Source organism: Rhea pennata, chromosome 1 (assembly GCF_028389875.1).
Source record: "Rhea pennata isolate bPtePen1 chromosome 1, bPtePen1.pri, whole genome shotgun sequence".
Lineage (NCBI taxonomy): Eukaryota > Metazoa > Chordata > Aves > Rheiformes > Rheidae > Rhea > Rhea pennata.
The window spans coordinates 90,467,116-90,487,600 of record NC_084663.1 but is presented as its reverse complement, the minus strand read 5'-3'; the positions used below and the strand labels follow the sequence as shown (position 1 = coordinate 90,487,600).

The 20,485-nt window shown below is 44.3% G+C and overlaps 1 protein-coding gene across 1 annotated transcript in view; it reads left to right on the top strand.

The window, feature by feature from the left end:
* The window catches only part of LOC134138329 (galactosylgalactosylxylosylprotein 3-beta-glucuronosyltransferase 1-like), a 30,721-nt gene that overhangs the window by 2,032 nt on the left and 8,204 nt on the right, over positions 1-20,485 (top strand). The window contains exons 2-3 of the mRNA XM_062571829.1: positions 18,089-18,237; positions 18,642-19,180. Of these exons, the coding sequence (XP_062427813.1) occupies positions 18,126-18,237; positions 18,642-19,180 (651 nt within the window). The 5' untranslated portion in view covers positions 18,089-18,125. The remainder of the gene's footprint in view (positions 1-18,088; positions 18,238-18,641; positions 19,181-20,485) is intronic.

Genomic DNA, 20,485 nt, shown 5'->3' with positions numbered 1-20,485 from the left:
GGACAGTTAATGTCAGAGATAGATGCACAGAGCAGCCAACATAGTGTTGGGTATTTCAGAAAACAGATGATATCAAATTAAAGCTCTTGGCCTCTTTGACATTTTCAATATAGTATGAATAATTACAATAATTGATAAGCCATTTAGTCAACCTTGCAGTTCCATACCAATTCAACCAGCTGACACTGCACAGCTGAGATTCAGCAACCTTTACAGTGAAGGGCCTCTGCCTGACTTGCAAAACACTTGACAAACATGGGACAGAAATTAAAGCAGTTGGGCTGAGGACACTTGCTCTTATGGAGAGATTTTTTAATGAGCAAATATCTTGCACCTATGGGTTTTGTTTCACTGTTATTTAGGAAGACTGTTGCCTAGTGATCTGTACAAAGCTATAGAACAACTAAATGTATGTAAGAGAGAATATACTTCCACAACATATAGCCCTATCACCTTTAAATTCACATTCCTTCTGTAGTTCAGGTATGTCTTTGTGACTTCAGTGCTGTTTAATGATTTCTTCCCTGTAGAGTGTCCAGGTTGGCACTGGACAGCTCAGGGCTATGTCTTCTTGATAAGCAGTATCCTTTCTTGCCTGTGAGACATCCTCCATTGGTAGAAGTGCTTTCTGGAAGGGAACTTCCCTCTGCTTCAGTGGCAGGCCACGTACATTCTTAGGGTTTCAGAGACAAGACATACCTAAGATGCAGCTTGCTGGTGGGTGCTTGGAGTGGGTTCCTTGCAGCCAGAGCCCCAGATTGTTTTCCTTCCCTCTCCACTGCAGTAATCACCTGCCAACAGAACTGCCCTGCACACCCCTGTTTCTCCATGCCTGCTCTGCCTCCACTTAATGGCTCCAACCCCTGCTGCCCTTCTCCCTCAGGATGCCAATGCTGCAGGCACCAACACTTACAGCTTCCCACCAACACTGCCTCCCAGCCCTGAGGAGCCATCTCACAAGGTTATCTACTTCCTAGAGCTTTTTCTAAGGCCTCTTCTTTTTCCTCCTCTTTAGCATCCTTAGTTGTCTTCCCTGTTCTAGCAAGACAATGTTTGGCAGGAATACAGAGAGCTCCTGACATACACTGTGAGCCTATGTATGCCTATGAGGGATGAGATATTTGATAGGCTCCAAATATGCCCTTTACTGAGCATGCAAAATTGCTCTGGGAAAGCTTTGCAATTATTCTGCAGGATGTACACAGGGAAGATGATATCTGTTCCCTTTCTCCTTGTATTTAATTATTCCTAATACAAGAAAAAGCCTAAAATGGTGGTAATAAGCCAGACTTGAAGTCAGGGTCCAACACACCTAGAGGGCCCTGGAGAAGTGTAAAAATCACTCTGCTCTTTTTGCTCCTGGCCTTTCTGTCTAATAAGTATTATGCTCATCCGTACAGCTTCCCAACCAAAGATCTCAAAGTACCATGCATACGTGATGAAGAGCACTCCCTGCCTGCATACAGAGCTGATTGTCAGTATGACTACCCCTACTTTACACAGGGAGACACTGCAACTGATAGCATTAGAGCCGAGACAGCCCCAGATTGTCCATCTCCCAGACGAGGCCTGCACCTCTGAGAAGCGCCTGCGAAGCTGGGAAGTAGATCAGCCTAACAGGACTACAATTAAAACCTACTGATGCCGTAAGAGACTAATAAATACAGAGTACGGATGAGGCCTAGAGCTAAGGTCTTCTCCTCTTTAGGCATAACTGCATAAACCCCACTCTTTGAGAGGGAAACTAGTCAGACTCCACTGATTCCTCTGAGTCAGAATTTCATTCCAAATTGCACCCAAACTCGTGACCAACATTTTTATAAAAAGATTGATCCTTTACCCTTTTGTGTTGTTTTAAGCTGTGCAGGCTCAGGGACTCAGGGACTGGTTGAGAAGTCTTATCTTGTTCGTTCTCAAGTGACATTAATGTTCCTGCAGGTCTTAAGAGCCAGAATTTATCTACTTTGCCAATATTCACAAGTGTTCAATCACCTACCTGACTGGCTTCCTCCACTGCACAGTGCAGGTGGCTGCCTAGGATCCTCCTCCCTAATTGCACTCTGCAAATTCTTCAAATTTATGAAATGTGAGCAAAGTTTCCGCAAAAGACCCAGTTTCCCAGGGCTGAGACACAGAGTTGGTTTTCACAGCTTCACCAAAGGGTACTTTGTGTTTTGCTTGCTGTTTGTCCCTCTTCTGTGCAGGTAATCCCACAAATGCCTTACGCACAGAGAGATTTGTTAAGATGGGGCTAGTTAGTTCTGGGAGATAAATGAGCAGTGACATCAGTATGAAGAAAAACAATGAACACCACGAAAAAAACAGTATGAAAAAAGCAATGAACATTGTAGAGTGGAGAATGAATGCTTTTCTGCGTCTCTTTTCGTATTAGATGAACTGGGTTGCATTCAGGAAAAATGCAAAAGGTAGCAATTTGGTGATAAAAAAGTTCTTTCCCTTGCAATGCATAGTGACATACAGAACTCAGTGCTACAAGACTCTGCCAAGGCTGAGTACTGGATTCAGGAAAGGAGGAGACATTTCGATGGATCATAGATCATTCATCATTGGATAGGATAACCAATCTGAAATAGATCGAAATCCTCAGGCTTCAGTCTTTCACAATTGTCTATCATAGGATTTCTTGTACCTTCTAAAATGTATAATATTGATTGGTGTAAGAGGCAGAGGACAAAAGGAGACAGACATGCTTGAGTGAAAATCACTGGGGCAATTCCGATATTCATTTCTATGCAGAAGTGAAAAATTTATGTTTTTCAGCCTCTATGCTGACACTTAGCTCACATAGGTTTGGTTTTTTTGTCAGCTAGAGAGGGTTCAGGATAAGTTCTGACGAGATTTGAGCTGGTCCAGTGGTACTTATACTGCTCCTTCCCCTGCCTGTGTTGTTGATTTTAATAGACTGCCAGCAACCCGGCAACTTTGTGTGGTGCTGGTTTATGAATAATGCTGCATTACAAAAGAAAATTGTGTTGTCCCATTCTTCAGATATTACCCCTTGGCATCCGAGGACAAGGGCATTTATTCCCAGTACAGCCTGCCACTAGCCAAGTGAAGCACTGGTATTACTTAGAGCTGAACAGGGTTAACAGTCAGACGTACTCAATTCTGGTTAGAAGATTTTAGAGCAGCAATGCTGTCTCATTCTGTAAGTTCACAGTGGGTTTGTATGGGGGAGTACAGGGCACATGAGAACCATGTTTTGCTAGCAAAGCAGGATTGCTCCTAGGCAGTCCTTGTGTGGGAGAACATGAAGGAAAAGCCAAGGGCCAGGCAGGCAGGCAGGCAGCAATGGCTTGGCAGACCCTGCTCGCTCTGCAATGATGTTCCCAGGGCAGCACTACAGGGCAGCCTGGCTCCTGAAGCCACTACTCCTAAAGTTAGAGGTAAAGTAGATATGTGCTATTACCAATGTCTTCTTTGTCTAGCAGAAATCTCCTGGTACCTATTTCTAGAATGGCATGGTCGGATCCTGGAATGGGAGGGAGTAGAGGCTGCCTGCTTTCCTCCACCAGTTAGTCTTCCCCTTGATGCAGCAGTCTGTAAAGTAGTATGTATTATATTCATCTCACCCTGCATCCTCTTCATGTTCTGAAAACACGTTTTAAAAAAACAACTTTAAAATAATATTTCTCCTGTGGCTGGCAGATGTAATCAATTATTACCTGGTTGTGTCCATAGCTATGGGTTTGGCAGCAGCGCTGGCCTCCCTGGTAGAGGGACTTCCTGGCTTCCTGAATGCCTTGGCTGTGACTATAGTAATAGAAGCGCTGTTTCTCAAGGCAAACTTATACAAAGTGTCACCTCCTAACACAGTGCTAGGCCAGCCCAAGAGAAAACAAAAGATCCAGCCATCATGTCCACAATGCAGTGTTCAGATGGTTTCCTCACTGGAGGTGGCCAAGCCTAATGCATTTGTTGGCTCTCCCCCTTCCCTTCTCTTTCTCTCACTGAGGAGCCCATACTGCCTGCCACAGTGATCTGGAGCTTTTTCCCTCCAGATACATCATGCCCTGGATTCCTGCCTTCCACCTCTGTGGATCCTTCCCTCCCACAGCCCTTCCCCCACCCCAAATCCACACAAAGGTGAAAAGGAAGGAGGTGCCAATGACTTTCCTATATCTGCCAGCTTCCCTCTCCACCTCTGACATGAATGAGGCCCTTCATGTGCTCCTCTTGAGCAAACACAGATGCTTTTGTTTTATCGGCTGGTGGGATGGGATGGAATTAATAAATCAGAGCGTCGATGCTGTGTTGCCACATTCCTGCAATTTTAAGGCAGGATCACAGAAAAAAAAAAAAAAAAAAAAAAAAAAAAAAAAAAAAAAAAAAAAAAAAAACAGAGGCAAAATAGGCAAGCTCTTCAGAGAGACTTCAGATACTCCCTGCTCTGACTGTACCTCTTGCTTGCTATCCCACTCCGTCCCCTGCTGCATCTCCCCTGTTCATTCTTCCTCTGTTTTTCTCACACTCTACCATCACTGCTAACCTCATCTCTTCTCCTGTTCCCTCTCCTCATTTTAATTCCCTCACCTTCTTTTTACCTGTGCTTCCCTTGCCCTCACCGCACACTAAGGTCTGCCCATGGTTTGTGCATTCGAGAACAATGTCCTGAGTGTACACCTGAGTGTAGGTCCAGGAGCAAATAATGCCTCAGCTCTATGCTTTAAACTAAAAAAGGTCTTTTTATAACTACTTTTTTCTCCCTGCCTCAGTTTCTCTCTCCTAATAAGAAGAATATTGATGTCTGAGAGGGTTAATAAATGACTCCGGAGATAAAACACAGTATTATCAATCTCCTCTCAAACATGGTATTTATCAGTGTTCTTGTGAGTGAAATAAGATCGTGTCACCTGCAGTCCCAGAACTGGCAGGCCCTTTCTCTCCTCAGAGTGTAACCAGAAAAAGCTTGCTAGGCTTTACTAAAAACAGATGTTTTGATCCAGATAACAAATTTTTATCCTCTCTACATGGCTTCTATCAGTTGATGAGGGGCTAGGAAAAAATCTTTGTTCTCTCCAATAATTGGTTAACTGTACTTTGGGCTTCTGCAGTGAAACCTGTACCATAGGGTGTACATAGTGTGTAGTGTATTATGAAGATAGTATATGAAGGTATATAGATAAAGATATAATAAGACATGTAGATAAGATACATAACATATACAGAAGACAAGATAGATAGATATATAAAGATACATACATAAAGATAGTGTAAGCTACTGTCAAAGTGCTAAGGTAGTCTTTATTAATTGCAACACTTCTTTCTGTAATGAGCTTGGGCACTTGCAAGTCATTTCCCCAAATAGCTTATACATTATTGTGCTTATCTTACCTGTGGGGGAACTGTGGCACTAAAGCAGGTGAAATGATTTGCCCAGGCTCACATACATACACATAGCTGAAGCCAGAAAAAGAACCAAGAAATCTTGTTTCACAGTTGAATGCTTTATCCTCTGGCCTCAGAGGAGGCCAGCAAAAACCTTTATCATGTTTAGATGAGTGGATAGTCATTCCATGAGGACATGGGGGCAAGGGTATCTTTCTCCACTAATATATGTCCTAATGAGCCCTGTTTCTAAGCTGCTTCAATGATAGATCATGCATCTTCTTCACTAAGCATTGAAATAATTTTTTAATCATTAAAGCTAATATAAAATCCTCAGAAACATCCAAATCTCACAGCAGGGGCTCAAATTAGCAAGCAAACAGAAACCAGATCCTGATTATCCCTGTGCACCTCTACAAAGCCCACAGGCAGCATCTGTTGAACTCAAACATGAGCCCATCTGAGCCGAATCACAGGGCTAGGCAGGGCAGACTCAGAGCCAAATTGGCAAATTCTAATGCTCCAAAGTCCACAGTAAGTTTCTTTCCTTCAGGCATGCCCTCCAGCTCCCCATCAATGTGGAGCAACTGGAAGGGAGTGGGGGTGTTAACTACTGCCACCAGCTGGTGAGGGTTCTCTGATCTTTGGTACAGGAGGAATTATTTGTGATTTGGCAAATGCTATCAAGTAACATATCTCAGCATGGTCAGCATTTCTCCCCTCACTCTCTCACTTTTTTTTTTTTTTTTTTTTTTTTTTGGAACCTCTTCCTCATCCCTACTCCCAACAGCCTTCAGTAGCCTCAATTTCATAGAATCATAGTATCATAGAATCAGTAAGGTTGGAAGGGACCTCTGGAGATCATCTAGTCCAACCTTCCTGCTCAGGCAGGGTCACCTAGAGCATGTTAAACAGGGTTGCATCCAGGTGGGCCTTGAATAGCTCTAGAGAAGGAGACTCCACAGCCTCTCTGGGCAACCTGTTTTAGTGCTCCGTCACTCTCCCAGGGAAGAAATTCCCACTCACGTTCAGGCGGAGCTTCCTGTGGTTCAATTTCTGCCCATTGCCTCTTGTCCTGTCACATGGGACAAATGAAAAGAGTTTGTCCTCGTCCCCCTGGCACCCTCCCTTCAGGTACTTACTTATACACATTGATAAGATCCCCCCTCAGTCTTCTCTTCCCAAGGCTAAACAGGCCCAGCTCTCACAGCAGTTCCTCATAGGGCAAATGCTCCAGCCCTCTGATCATCTTCATAGCCCTACACTGGACTCTCTCCAGTAGCTCCATGTCCCTCTTGTACTGGGGAGCCCAGAATTGGATGCAGTACCAATGCATGGTACTGTATTGGTGAGATGAGGCCTCACCAGGGCTGAGTAGAGGGGCAGGATCACCTCCCTTGACCTTCTGGCAACACCCTTCCTAATGCACCTCAGGAGATCATTGGCCTTCCTGGCCACAAGGGCACATTGCTGGCTCATGGTCAACCTGTCATCCACCAGCACTCCCAGGTCCTTCTCTGTAGAGCTGCTCTCCAGAAAGTCAGCCCCCAGCTTGTACTGGTGCCTAGGGTTATTTTTCCCTAGGTGCAGGACTCTGCATTTGCCCTTGTTGAACCTCATGGGGTTCCTCTCTGCCCAGCTCTCCAGCCTGTCCAGGTCTCTCTGAATGGCAGCACAGCCCTCAGGTGTATCAGCCACTCCTCCCAACTTTTGTTAACAATTTCATCAAGGGTCCTCTCCATCTTAGCCTCATCCTCTGCCTTTACTCGTATGTCTCCCCTGCCCCTTGGGATACCAACATTTCATAGCTCTTCTAGGAATTCCGGTGCATTTCCAGTTCAGGTTAGCAACTCTGATTCTACTTGCCTTTTTCCTATAACCTACAGCTCTCAGAAGCATATTATTAAACGATAATATAAGCTTTCTTTACAGTAAAAAAGATGTTTCTAACTTTCATGTTTGATCATGAATCTTGAAGCATTAAGAAAAACACCACAAATCTCTTATTACTTGGGTATGCAGGAAGTCCATTACAAGGGAAGGCAGAGGATTTTGCTAAGCATTTTGCTAAGATTTAGCCATCATTGCTGACCTCTGTGCTGAAGACACTTTTGTGGGTCAATATAGGTCTGGCTAAGAGTCCTGTGGGAGAAGAGAATTAAAAATTGTAAGTACAACCAAGGGTACCAAAAAAACCTAGTTCAGCTCTCCTTGCCAACTGAAAGTATATATTCCTCAGATGTTCTGTCCAAGGTCAACTGTCATCCCCTGCATGTGGAAATAAGGTAGGAAGAACAGCAGCTGTGAGAGCAGAGATGTAAGAGAAGCATCTCCCAGTAGTTCCTTGCTGGTGTCTGGGCAAAGACCACGCTCCAGGATCAAGGGCTAGACAGACAAACAACCATCTTGCAGGGTAGCATAAACTCCTTACTGACTCCAGATTTTGAGCATCCTAAAGCACACAAGGTCACGTATAAGCTCCTAAGTATAATACAGCATAGGCTGACCTCCCAAGGAAGGCTTATAGACACCACTTTTGGCCTAAGTTACTTTCATTTGCAGTTAAGGAACACAGCAGAGATAGCGAGCAAGCCCTATAGGCTCTAAGAAAGAGAGCAAAGTTTGTTTCTCATGCTGCAGGCCCTTATGTCTTCAATAGCCTCATAGCTTTGCCTCAATAAGCCTCTTTCATTTTAAAGGTGTAAGACATGGAAAAACAGAATCCAAAACATACCTCTCTTCTTTCTGGTAGGATTGTTGTCAGAGGGGCTATTTGGCCTTGAGTACTCCTCAGCTCTATCTGTTCCCCAAAATGCATTCACTCCTTAAATGCTTTCCAATACTTTTTCTAGAAAGAAAAACTTCTCTGTATTGTTATGTACAGCTATTTTCTGGCCAGCTGTTTTTGGTGCCTAGTTAAGCTATTTCCACAACTGAGCTATCTGCTCTCCTGGCATCCCCAGAGAGTGGGAAGTATGAATTGCACATAGGTCTCTTGATCTCAGGTGCTATAACATCCTTGGCACCTACTTTGACTATCTATACTTTGTGGCCTGATTATGGTCCAGAGTCAACAGCTTCCCTGCTAGGACTTTCCCTTTCTACCCAACAGGACATTGGCTATCACCTTCCTGCCGCTTCTTTCCTTCACTCCCTTCTTCCCTCTCCATCTCACATGCAGAGGACAGAGGACAAGCACTGCTGTAGTTTTTTGTATTTTTCTATTTTTTGTTCTAGCTTTTTTTTTTTTTTTTTTTTTTTTTTTTTTTTTTAATCAAACCCAGTCTTACAGATCAGCTCTGACATTTAAGGTACAAATCAAGCAATGGAACATAACATATATACATATATCTATTACAAAAGAAAATTCATTAAGCACCATTTTATTTTTCTGTTACACATTTGTTTTTAAAGGTGTCTGCACAACACTTGGATGCCACAAATAAGTGGTAAATCTAATGACTGCTGATGATTTATTTTGAGGAAAAGATCAGAATTAGCATTTAGGACCATCACAGCTAGTTACAGAGTTCACATATTTCACGTGGACCAGAGAGCTATAAAATGTCCATCAAGTAAGCCAAAGCATTACTCTCCTCATTCCATGTCTAACTTAATGTCTGCTTGATTTGGTGGCAACTCATCAGTGCTAATTAGTTTCCATTCTGGGTTAATCTATGTGCCAGCCACCTACAAAAATATTCTGCCCAAACTTGCTGTTTGCATTGTGCTTATTGATCATGTAATTCAGTAGCATTCCCAAATAAAAGCTCTGGGTGGTTGTTGCCCATATCTTGTGTGATGTTCCAGACATCTTCTGCCCCCAACTGTTTTCATGCACTAAGGACTCTGGATTCTGATTTTTTGGGGTGCTGGCACACACAGGAACCACTAAAATATCAGTATTTCAGCAGATTTCAGAAAGATGGCTGACATCTCTAGCTATGCTTAGGTTTCAAATGGCATAACAGCTGTTCTACACATTTACAGTATGATTTTGGCCAAAGCAGCTTCTCCTTCCATCTCTTTTGCCCTCTGTAGGAGTAAGAGTGAAGTCCAACAAGGAAGAGTGTTTCAACATTGCCTTTGAAAGTAGAAGGAAAACAAGCAGTCTAATCAATCAAGAGTGTGCATTAGGGATAGTACGTTCCTCTGGAAGTCTGCATTTGAAGTCATATTGACACACAGCTAAGATCAAAGCCCATTTCTGCAGCCTGGCTGCTACCAGAGGAACAGCACTGGCCTTTGCGCCCCACAAAGGAGCTTGTGACCAACGCGATATTTTTTTCCCTAAACAAGCACCTGTGACATGTAATTATCCTTCAAATAACGCCTAATGCCTTTTTCTCTGAAAAAGTAATTCCTCTCTATCTTTGATAATGCTCTGGAAGCAAATACTATGGGTTTTTCCTTTCTGCTTTTATAAGACACCTGTAAAATGACAACTCCTACTCCTGCTGAACAGGCTTCAACTGTTAACTCAGTAGGGTAAGCTCTGGAAGAGATTTACAGATACTTTGGAACAATTCAAGATTGTTTTTGCTTCCTTAGACTTTTTTCACCTCCTCAGGAAAAGATAATTTTTTTTTTGATAATGCAGATACTGGGCTGATTCATGCTGATACATTTGGGCTGATTATTCTGTAATAGTCATCAGTGCCTAAAAAGGACTTCAGTTCCGTCAGTGCTTGGCAGCAGGGGAGAAAAGTCATGGTTTAAATAAGCCCCTGAGCTCCTTTTAAGATAAGCTAATTCCAGGTCTCTTAGGAGAGAGCTGGCTTTCTCAGGAGACATCTGGTACCTCCTGCTTCCATTTGGACCTGAACTGCCAATCTTCCTCTGGGTATTTTTGGCACCCCTGGATTACCGGTCTGGTCAGGAACAAGCAGCAGAGATGCAGGAAAATCAGAAGTGGGTTGAAGGCTGTGTCACTCTGATTCATCGCTTGGCACTGCCAAAGCTCAGGGCAGTGGGGAAGCGGTGACAGGTCGTACAGGTCGATCAGTAAGGACATACGGGTCTAGGATGATTAAAAACAGCATGTATCATCTTAGACCTCCTTTTTCAGGCTCTGGAAGATTCCCTACATGGCTGGTCTTTGCAATCTAGTTCAAGGTCTAGGCTTTATCTGAGCTGGGTTACCTCCATTCCTGCTAATAGCCCAGACAATGCTGGATACCCTCATTCCACCTGGGGAGAGCAGGTTGAGCCTCAAAAGTATTGGTTCGCATAGGACTTAGCCAGCAGATTTAATTAGCTACCTCAACACTTCTTTTTTTGCTTTTTCTTTTTTTCCTTTTCACTTGGGAAGAGAACCGTGTGTAAAGCGTAGCCCCCCCCCACTTCGTGCTGTTTAGCAAGGAGCTGCCTGACTGGGGTAAGGAAGCTGCTTTACTCTCCGAGGAAAGGCACCACACCGAGCTGTTTGCAGAGCTGACAGGCCCGAGGTTGGAGGAAGATGCTTGGCCCAGGGACGTGCTGGGGGTGGAGGAGTGGGAGGAGAGTGCAAAATGAAGGACAAACCTGGTTTCTGAGCTGAAGTAACTGCAGTCCCATATGGTGAAGGGACTGGTGCTGGCAAGGACAGAATGGAGCCTTTCGTTCCATCTGAGAAAGATGTGGGGGCTTGGGAAGGAAGACTGTTTCACTAAAATGACTCACTTCCTGGGGAAGTTTTCCTCCCAGGAGCCCTCGCGTTGAATGGCAGAGTGTAGCTGGGCCCAAACACTGTGTCCCCACAGCTGCTGCTAGTTCCTGTATTCCTGCCTTAGGGAAGGACCTGACCATCCTTCCCCATATTGTTTTATTATTTGTAGTTCTCTGGTTTTCATCTCTCCAGGGGTCTCAGTGGACTTCAGTTATTTCTGCCTCACACTCTGTCCCCATGAGAGGTAGTGAAATATCATTATTCACCTCACTCAGATGACAGGAGCTGCTTGCCCAGAGTCACTCACAAGGTCTGCTGGAGGAAGGATTCAGTCCTTGGCTATCTGAGCACAAAAACACCCTTCTGCCTTAGAACTGCAGTGGTCTGCAGTACCTATGCTACTGGGAAGAGAGGTCCCAGTCATGTGTTTAGAAAAGAATCATTCCATTCCCTGATGCATCATTAAAATGTCCCTTCCCAGAATAAATATATATATATTTTTTATATATATATATATTATATATATATATGTACACTTTTTTTTTTTTTTTTTTTTTTCAGTCACCCAATTCCAGCAGCCAACTGCTGACTGGCTAGAATACCATTTTGCTGTTTCTCACTCTGCACAAGAAATGGTACTGTAGGTGACCCCTCTGGTACTGTCTTTTAGATTTAATCTGTCCTTTCTGTTCTAAGTCGGCCCCATGTATGCAGACCTGTCTCAGGGTCAGAGGAGTCCCACCGCCGAGAAATGTCCTGTTGTGACTCTGTTTGCACAGTAATTACCCCTGCTAATCCCCTAGCAAAAACGCAGTCTGCCCACTTCTGTCTTTCCTTCAGTCCGTCCTCCCACTTAATTGTGCACAACTGTAATAGGCAGGAGACTGCCCAGCGTGGGGAAGCACTACAGCATCTTGGCTGGCCTCAATTTTATGCAGCACTGAAGCTTTGGCAAAAGGCTCTGTAGGATGGGCCCAAGGGAATGGAGATGAGGGGACGGCATCTTTCTGTAGATTTCAGCAAGCAAAGATGGAGCAGTTGCTGATCACCACAAATACAGGCGCGGACATGAATTATGCATTCCTTGTTTAAAGAGAGGTCGCTCTCATCAATAATTGAAAGCTCCCTGCTCTGCCTTCAGCATTGCATCTCCCATACCGGGAGTTAGGGAACTCATGAAATCTGCATGGACTTCCTCAAGGTGGCCAGGGGCTGGCAGGGAGATGCAGCAAAATGCAGGCAAAACAAACCCAAAATCCTGATGACAATTCCAGTGCCTGAAATTAAGTCACCACACCTGCCAGCAGCTCTGCTTCCATTCTGTCCCTCTCCTCCTCCCCACCATCCTCTCCTCCTCTCTCCACCTCCTCTTTCCTTGCAAGATACACACAGAACAATAGGCTTGCAAACACTGAACAAATCAAGATCATGGGGTGTTTTCTGGAACTTTTGGCTCCATCAGCTGAGATCAGTTTGCTTTGGGTGCTTGCCTAGACAAGTCTGTACACTGGGTGGTGGGATGTTCCTGGGGAGCAGTGTGAACTCTGAACATCATTGTCCCTCCACGAAAACAACAGTTTTTAGAGTCTGTGTCTCAGAGGACACATATATTGTCCTGGGGCTGAGGCTGCTCCAGCACTCAGGGCCTGTGAGCCAAAGGCAGACAGACCGGCTGCCCTGAACTACAGGCTGCAAAATTGCTTTCCTTGCAGAGCCAGCCTTTTAAAAGGTGTCACTCTCATGCAGAATCTGGTGGGTGGAGTGTTTTGAAATCTACCTAACTCTGGGTAATTCTAATAATTTTTCAATTACCAAAAAGGAAGTAAATTGAGCACCTTTTTAACAGGGCTATGCCAAAATCATAGACTCCTGAACTCACACCAGCCTCATAAACTCCGGTGAGCCAGGCCTCTCTGTAGCTTTCATTTTTCTCTGCCTTTCACCCACAGATGTGTCCTTTAAAATCACTCTGCAGCTCAGGGAGAAAGTCATAAACTTAAATATCTTGAAGTTTTATCTGAACAATAAGGCTGCCTAGGTTATTTCCCAACCTGGGAATCCTTAGCACTCTGCCAACATCTGAACTGCCCTGTTTATAGCAAATTCTCTCATGTGTTGGTAATCAGTCAGCAGCAGAGGTGTCTGTCATACGGGATGCTCTGAGCTACAACTACATCTCACTTCTCTTCAGCATCAGTCTGGGGCATAAAGCTTGGTCCTAGGCTCTTCCCTGCATGCTTCTCTCATTCTCTTCTCCCAGCTCCTTTCAGATTACTGCCCTCTGTATCAGCACAGCACTTAACAGAGACCGGACGCTGTTGTGTCCTGGGAATTAAGAAGTCTGACAAAGCCGGGTGAACTCCACATAGCACAAGAAACCTTTTGTCCTCAACATGCCCAGCTTTGTGCTGTGTCTCTGTGTGTGTGTGTGGGGGGGGGGGTGCGAGAGAGAGAGAGAGAGAGAGAGGAGTGTGTGTGTGTTTGTTTTTTAATGGAGAACAGAAGATTGATGGATGAAATTAAGAAGAGGGATGTGTAATTGAAAAGCAGCTCAAGAAGGCTACAGGCAGCATATTGAAAGCATCCATCAAACATCTAGATAACGTTGTTACGGGTGCGTAACACAAGCGAGAGCTGCAGGAGAGACTAGGGAAAAAAAAAGAAGAGGGAGGAGAAAAAGGGAATAGGCAGGAAAGGAAAAACAGCAAGGGAGGGAAAGAGACAGTACAAGAGTATAATCAATAATATTTGTATTGCAATTGCATCCAAAGGCCCCTGTTCGGATCAGTACAGGACTGTACAAGCAGATTAAGAGATAGTCCCTGCCCTCTACAGTTTAAACCTGGGAATTACGGGATGATTGCTGGAGATTGGTCTAGATGATCACAAAATTTTCTTGTGATCTACAAATCTCATTTAGTGAGTTCTACTCTGAATATGTTTAGAGGCAGAGAGAAGATAGCTGGCTGTGCCAAGAATACATGCAGTAATGCCTGCCTGCCAGGCATGCAATTAATCTGAGCCACTTAGGGGTCTTTGTTTTTAATTATAAGAGGTAGGTAAAAATATGTGCAGTAAACCTCCATTATCCCCAATGGGGACATCAGCAGCCTACCCAGAGGCACTGACACATGACTAGGTATTGATGTAGTGTTTTCAAGACGAAGGGCTGATGCTTTAATGGACTGCTTTGTGGGAAATATTCCATGTGCAGTGACCATTAAGAAAATGCAAAGAGCCTTTGTGCAGAGAAGGAGGCAAGATAAAGGTTAGTGTTATTAAGAAACCAGTGGATACCTCTAGTCCTGGAAACAGGGAGGAACAGAGACACCTAAAGACTGAAGAAAGGAGAGTGAGAGAGACATAAAGGAACAGAGAGAAGAGCACAAGCATGATAGGGCAAGGGGGAGTGACAATGGAGAGGAGGTAAGGCTTTAAAGAAGTAAAATATCTCAAGACAGATTTTCTAAAAACAGGATTAAAGTCAGACTCCTTGTGAGGTTCACAAGTGACTTGGTGTTTTATGCAGGGTTTAACTTCTTCAGCATTGCATGTTATCAAGAAGCAGTAGAAAGAAGGTGCATGTAGAAATAAATGAGCAAAGAGCACTGGGGAGCTGCACAAACAGACAGCATCTCTGCTTTTTTGCAGTGTTCAGGAAGCATGAACAGGGCTGGCTGTGAGGAATAGAAGAAAGAACTAGAAAGAGAATTTGTTAAAACTCTTCTAACTCTGATCTGCTCTCCTCTTTGCTCTCTTGGTAACACAGCTTCTACTGCCGCCTCCTCCTTACCTTCCCTCCAGAATCGACCAGAGTTTGCAGCAGTGGCAGGCCTGCTGCATAGAAACTATGCCTGTATAATTAAAGCCTTTTATTAACAAGAAAAAAAAAACACTGGCTACCAGAGGAGATGCTAGCACAGGGCCATTTGTTATTCCAGGCATCCCAGAGCAGGCAAAGAGCAGTGATGACCCTGAGCCAGGGCCTGAGTGAACCTGGGTGTCTGCTGCTGTTACAAGGCAGCACAAAACCCTCCTTTCCCCTTTGGATTTGGATTTCTTTGGTGGCTGTTCCTGTTCTTATGGCTCAGAGTGGCAGGAAGCCTTGCTCTGTGTTGCTGTTCGAATAAGGGAAGGAGATTTTATTTTTTTTTTCCAGGGGAAAGCAGCCTCTGTGTGGAAAACACCACCGTGCCCTGCATCCTGCTTGAATGTAGATTGAGCACGAAGGAGCCTGTTGTGCCTGCCCTGAACTCAGCTATCAAAAAGCAAAAAAGTTATAAAGAGCCAGCATGTTTGCTACAGAAGACTGCAGCTGGCATCATGAAAACACTTCTGTACAGCCCCAACCAAGCAGGTCCTTTGGACCACTACTTGATTGGCTTTCCATAGCTTGAAGGTAGAGGAAAAAACACTTAAGTTGTTTCCTGAGTGAGGGGTTAAGGAGCATTAAGGATTATCACTGTGAACAGTTAGTCTAGGGACCAGTGAAGATAAGTTGCCTAGAGGAATTGCTCCAGCATCATGCAGTTGGTGTCTGAAAAGGAATGAGCTCATGATGCAGTAATTCCCTTACTAGGGCATGTGAGTGTGACTTCTTGCATCTATTTACCTGCCAGAAGACTTGCTGGGACATGCTAGCTCTCTGTCAAATCTGGCTGAAATAAGTCAAATAGTTACTGATGGTAGGGCACTGATGAGCCCTTCAATCACATAATCCTTGTTTTATTAGGAAACCAGGGTAAAATGTCATTGAAAACAATGAAGACTGGTCCCAAGAAGATCCCAGATGATGAATTTAGCGTTATGCCCCTGATATCTTCCATGAGTACCAGGTAGCTACTGCCACTGCAAATCAGATTCTCTAAGGCTGAAGCAGAGTGATCTTTCCCCTTTGGACAGATGAGGTGCTGCTGGGCCCCAGTCCTGCACATGGAGCTTCCTTTGCATTCAGTGTGCCAGTGTCCTTTTGAAGACCTTGTTTTTAGATGACCAGCCTGCAGCACACCTAGGAAATCAAAGGCAGAGCAGGAATTTAGAGCCAACCAATTTGAACCTCTTTCCTCCTTTTGTGTCAATGTGGTGTCATAACCCTCTCCCCTCAAATTGCCTTCAACCTAGGGGAGCAAGTGAACCTGAAGGGGCTGTATCATACAGTAGCTCTTCAGTTCCCAGGGACTGCAACTGCAGTTTCCCAAGGGAAACCTCTCTGTAAGAGGTTAATGGAAGTTTTTCCTCCCTTTAGCCTCCAGGAGCATTCCTGTAGTAGGAAGGAAAACCACTGGGAGAAATATTTGACATCAGAAAGGAATCTAAGATGAAATAGACCACACATGTTACCAGGAGGGGAGGGGAATAAAATCTAGCAAATGCATGACTCAATCAAGCATCAGGCAACCTGCTTGGAATGATAGCAAAAAGTCTTCAGATGGCAACAAGTCACTTCGTTTTGCACTGCTCAGTGTTTCCTTAGGCTGCTGTTCTGCAGCAGCAAAAGTGGATCCCTCTTTTTGAAGCATTGCTTTTGTTGCTGGGGGTGTGATAACAGAATGCTTGTGATAACAAAATTGGGAGCTTTAGTACCCAGAGAGGGACCAAAGAGACACTGGAAATTGGAGGAAAATATTCTTGACAGCGTGTCAGAGCCATACATGCACTATGCATGGTGGATCTCCAGATCTTTTACTTCTTTAAAGCCTTACCTCCTCTCCATTGTCACTCCCCCTTGCCCTATCATGCTTGTGCTCTTCTCTCTGTTCCTTTATGTCTCTCTCACTCTCCTTTCTTCAGTCTTTAGGTGTCTCTGTTCCTCCCTGTTTCCAGGACTAGAGGTATCCACTGGTTTCTTAATAACTCATTTACCTCTGAGATCTAATGCTCATATGACTTACTGCACGTAGGCTACAAGGGGTCTCCCAAACAGGAGAGCCATGACGGGCATCTCACCACATCATGACTTTACATAGCATTGAGTTACATCCCAGAACAAGTGGTCTGTAACAGACATCCAAGGACTTCAGTCTGTATTTTCCAAACTGATCATTAATGTTGGATACTTTGTTGAAGGCAAGCCTACCTTGAGAAGCCAAGGATCTGATTTCCAGATGAATTGTTTATTAATCATATTGACTAGCCGAAGGTGCTCAACAACTGGGAAAAAAACAAGCACAGGACTGCTGTAGCTTGGAGTGTCTGTAAACAAGGCCCCCCTTGTTGTTGATTATTCCTAATACTTTTGTCCTTTAATTTTATTTTCCTTTAGTTCCTCTCACCTTATGAGGAGTGCAGGGGTTGAAACCAAATGTTAACTGTTGTGATTCCTCAGATCTTCTGGTCATGTACCTTACAGAAATACTATGAAGGAAATTAAAGTATTATGAAGTCTGTGATATAAAATAAATGCTGTAGTAGCCAAAAACTGCAAGCCAGCAGTAGAAAAAGATCAGGAAAAATTAAACTTTCAGAAAGCACCACGAGCACTGTGGAATGACTGAGGCAATGGCTTTGTGGAAAACTTAATAGGCAATGGTGTGGTTATTGACTGCATCAATGCATCTGCATAAGAATGAACTAAAAATGCAAGAGTGAAAGGGAAGCTAGGCATTTTTAGGACCCCCAACATTTTCTCTTTGTTTTGCCCATTGGCATATTCATAAATGTAAATTTTGCACACAATTTTAAATAATTCTACCAATTAAGTATATTAAATGCTTACCACTAGGCTTAGGAATGAACGCTCATCTGGAATGGGCACAAGTAATAGTCCCCTTAGACCTCAGCTTCAGCAATGTGAACAACCTAAAGTCAAGGACAGCTGGTTCATCTCTGGGCAGCAGGAGGTTCTTTATAGCAACATAAATAAATAAAAGCTTATATTCAATAGCTTCGGAATTGTCAGGCCTTCAACCTAATGGGGCTCCTTGTAAACTTATACTTCAACAAATGCTTTGCTTTATAATAACGGTCAGCATTTATTATGCCTCTCTCTAAGCAAGCCAAATTCAGTCCTTCAGTTTGGTCGCTGATCTTACTGTCCTAGTGTTTATGGTGACTGGTATTTCAGAGGCCTTTCTCTATTCTCTGCCTTGAAAGGTAGAGAGATGCCTGGGCATTGGAAGCTCTCTGCAGCATGCTGAGGAGACGTAATCTTCTTACCACGCTCCTGATCGCCTTGCCATGGGCTCTTCTCCTAACTTTGTGGCATCAGTACCCAACCACCCGCTACCTCAGCCTCCTGAGAAGTAAGTGTAAGATCTCTGCTGTCAGCATGCCCATGGCTGTGACAATTGCTGGTGACAGTCCTCAGTAGGAGACTCTCCCTCATGGGATGAGTTAAACCAAGATAAATTTGCTCGAAGGCCCCCTAAGTGTCTGATTACAGCTGGCAGCCAAGCTGTTCTTAAGAGTATGTTAAAAATGTTCCTTAGGCTGTCTTCAGGGAGAGCAGGTGCTGTGCTGAGCATTGCTGTCATGATGCCTGTGAGAGGGAGCACTCTGAGAAGAGGGGTTGCCAGGAAACCTCTGCCTCAGGCAGACTCCAGACAGGCAGGTTTCCAGCATCCCCGGAGAGGAGGTAGCCCTGCAGTGATTAATTTTCTAACATCTTTCTTCTTCTTCCTTCCTTCTTTCCCTCCTTTTGTCCTAGAAGAGACAGATGAGAATGTGACCTCTAAAACTCTTGTCAACGGAACCTCAGCACTGAGAGAGGAAGGCCTCTCATCATGCATGCGGCAGCAGCAAAGCATGGTGGCAACGCCTAAAGTCATCCAGAATTATGTGTACTCCAGGCCTCCTCCATGGTCAGACACCTTGCCAACCATCTTCGTTATCACTCCTACCTACACTCGGCCAGTGCAAAAAGCTGAGCTGACCCGATTGGCAAACACCTTCCTACACGTACAGAACCTACACTGGGTGGTGGTGGAGGACTCGCCTCGGAGGACCAACCTGGTATCCAACCTGCTGGAGAAGGCAGGGCTTAACTTCACACACCTCAATGTGGAGACTCCCAAGAGTCTGAAGCTGGGCTTGTCCTGGATCCCATCCCATACCCCAAGAGGAACATTACAGAGGAACCTGGGGCTGCACTGGCTGAGGAACAGCTTCAGCAATACTGCACCACCAGAAGGGGTAGTGTATTTTGCTGATGATGATAATACCTACAGCCTGGAGCTCTTTGAAGAGGTAGGAACGATTAAATTACATGATACAGAAAACACAGTATAGCAGTATAGCCAAACCTATACAACTGGACCTCTCAAGGCAAAGTCCTGCCTGCACTTACAGAGATCTCTGAGACAAGACTACCAAATGAACTTTTCACATCAGCTGGGAGACTGAGGGTTCTGGTATGCTGCCTGGAGCCCTTCCCTCTCTGCACTCCATGGGAGCTGGGAATAGCGCATATGTAAGCCAATGGTTATGCACATCTAGTAGCCATTCTTTAAAGGGCTGAAGGAGCAAAGAGTGCATCAGCCAGGGTGTAGGCTGCAGATGTGCATAGGCACTCGCTCAGCATTGCACTATCTACAGCTTTCTCTTGTCAGGTTTGTTTTCATAGGGATCATAGAATAAATGCCCCAGAGGGGCAGAAGTTCAAGAGAAGTGATTTGGTTTAATTAGGCACAAAAGACAAACTTCTGCCAAAACATAGATCTTCACTGTTGTAACAGTGTTAGAAAAGTTTACTGAGTGTCTAATTCACTTTTCTCCCTTTCCTGTCCTTCTGTATTCTGAGTTCCAACCATCACAACACAGCTGTGTTCCTGGGATCAGAAAAGCTTGCCCAGATTTCTGCTGGAGACGTGGCTTTTGTGAGACGTCAATCTATTTCAGACTCACAAAGATGATTTTTCAGTAACACTCACTTGTCACCAGTTTAAGCCAAACTATAACACACCAATCTAAATCCCATGTTATGCATCAGAATACATTTCCAGGTTTCACAATTTTCTAGATCTGTTTTTAGATCTCTATTAAGCTCATTCTTTCCAATTTCCTTCCAAGTCTTTTCAGGTAATTTCAATAAACACACCCTCTTAGGAAGTAGCCATGGATGGCAGAACAAAGCAGGGTGAGGGGGGGGGGAATCTGCTGTAATTAAGGACAGAGATATATCGGTAAAGGAGGGAGATTACTTGAAAAGGGGTGACGATAGTGTGAATAGAGTTGGTAACAGGGAGTTAGAGACCCAGTAGAAGTTTTTTGGTACGTTTCTACTTCAAAAAATTATAAAAGTTCAGATGAGATCAGAAACCAAGGTTTTCCCTTTTCTAGGGAACTGAACATGGCTAATAAAATGCAGCAAATTTTAGTGTTTAGAGCTGAAAAATGTGTTGAAACAGAGTTCATGGCATTGCAGGCTGTAGTTTTTCAAGCAGTAGCATAGTTGAAGAAGAATTTGTGCTGCCTAGAGCTGCATGATTGTGCAGGAGGTCAATAGGGGAGGACAGGTGCCAAATAATACAGGGAATGGTATACTAATGGGCT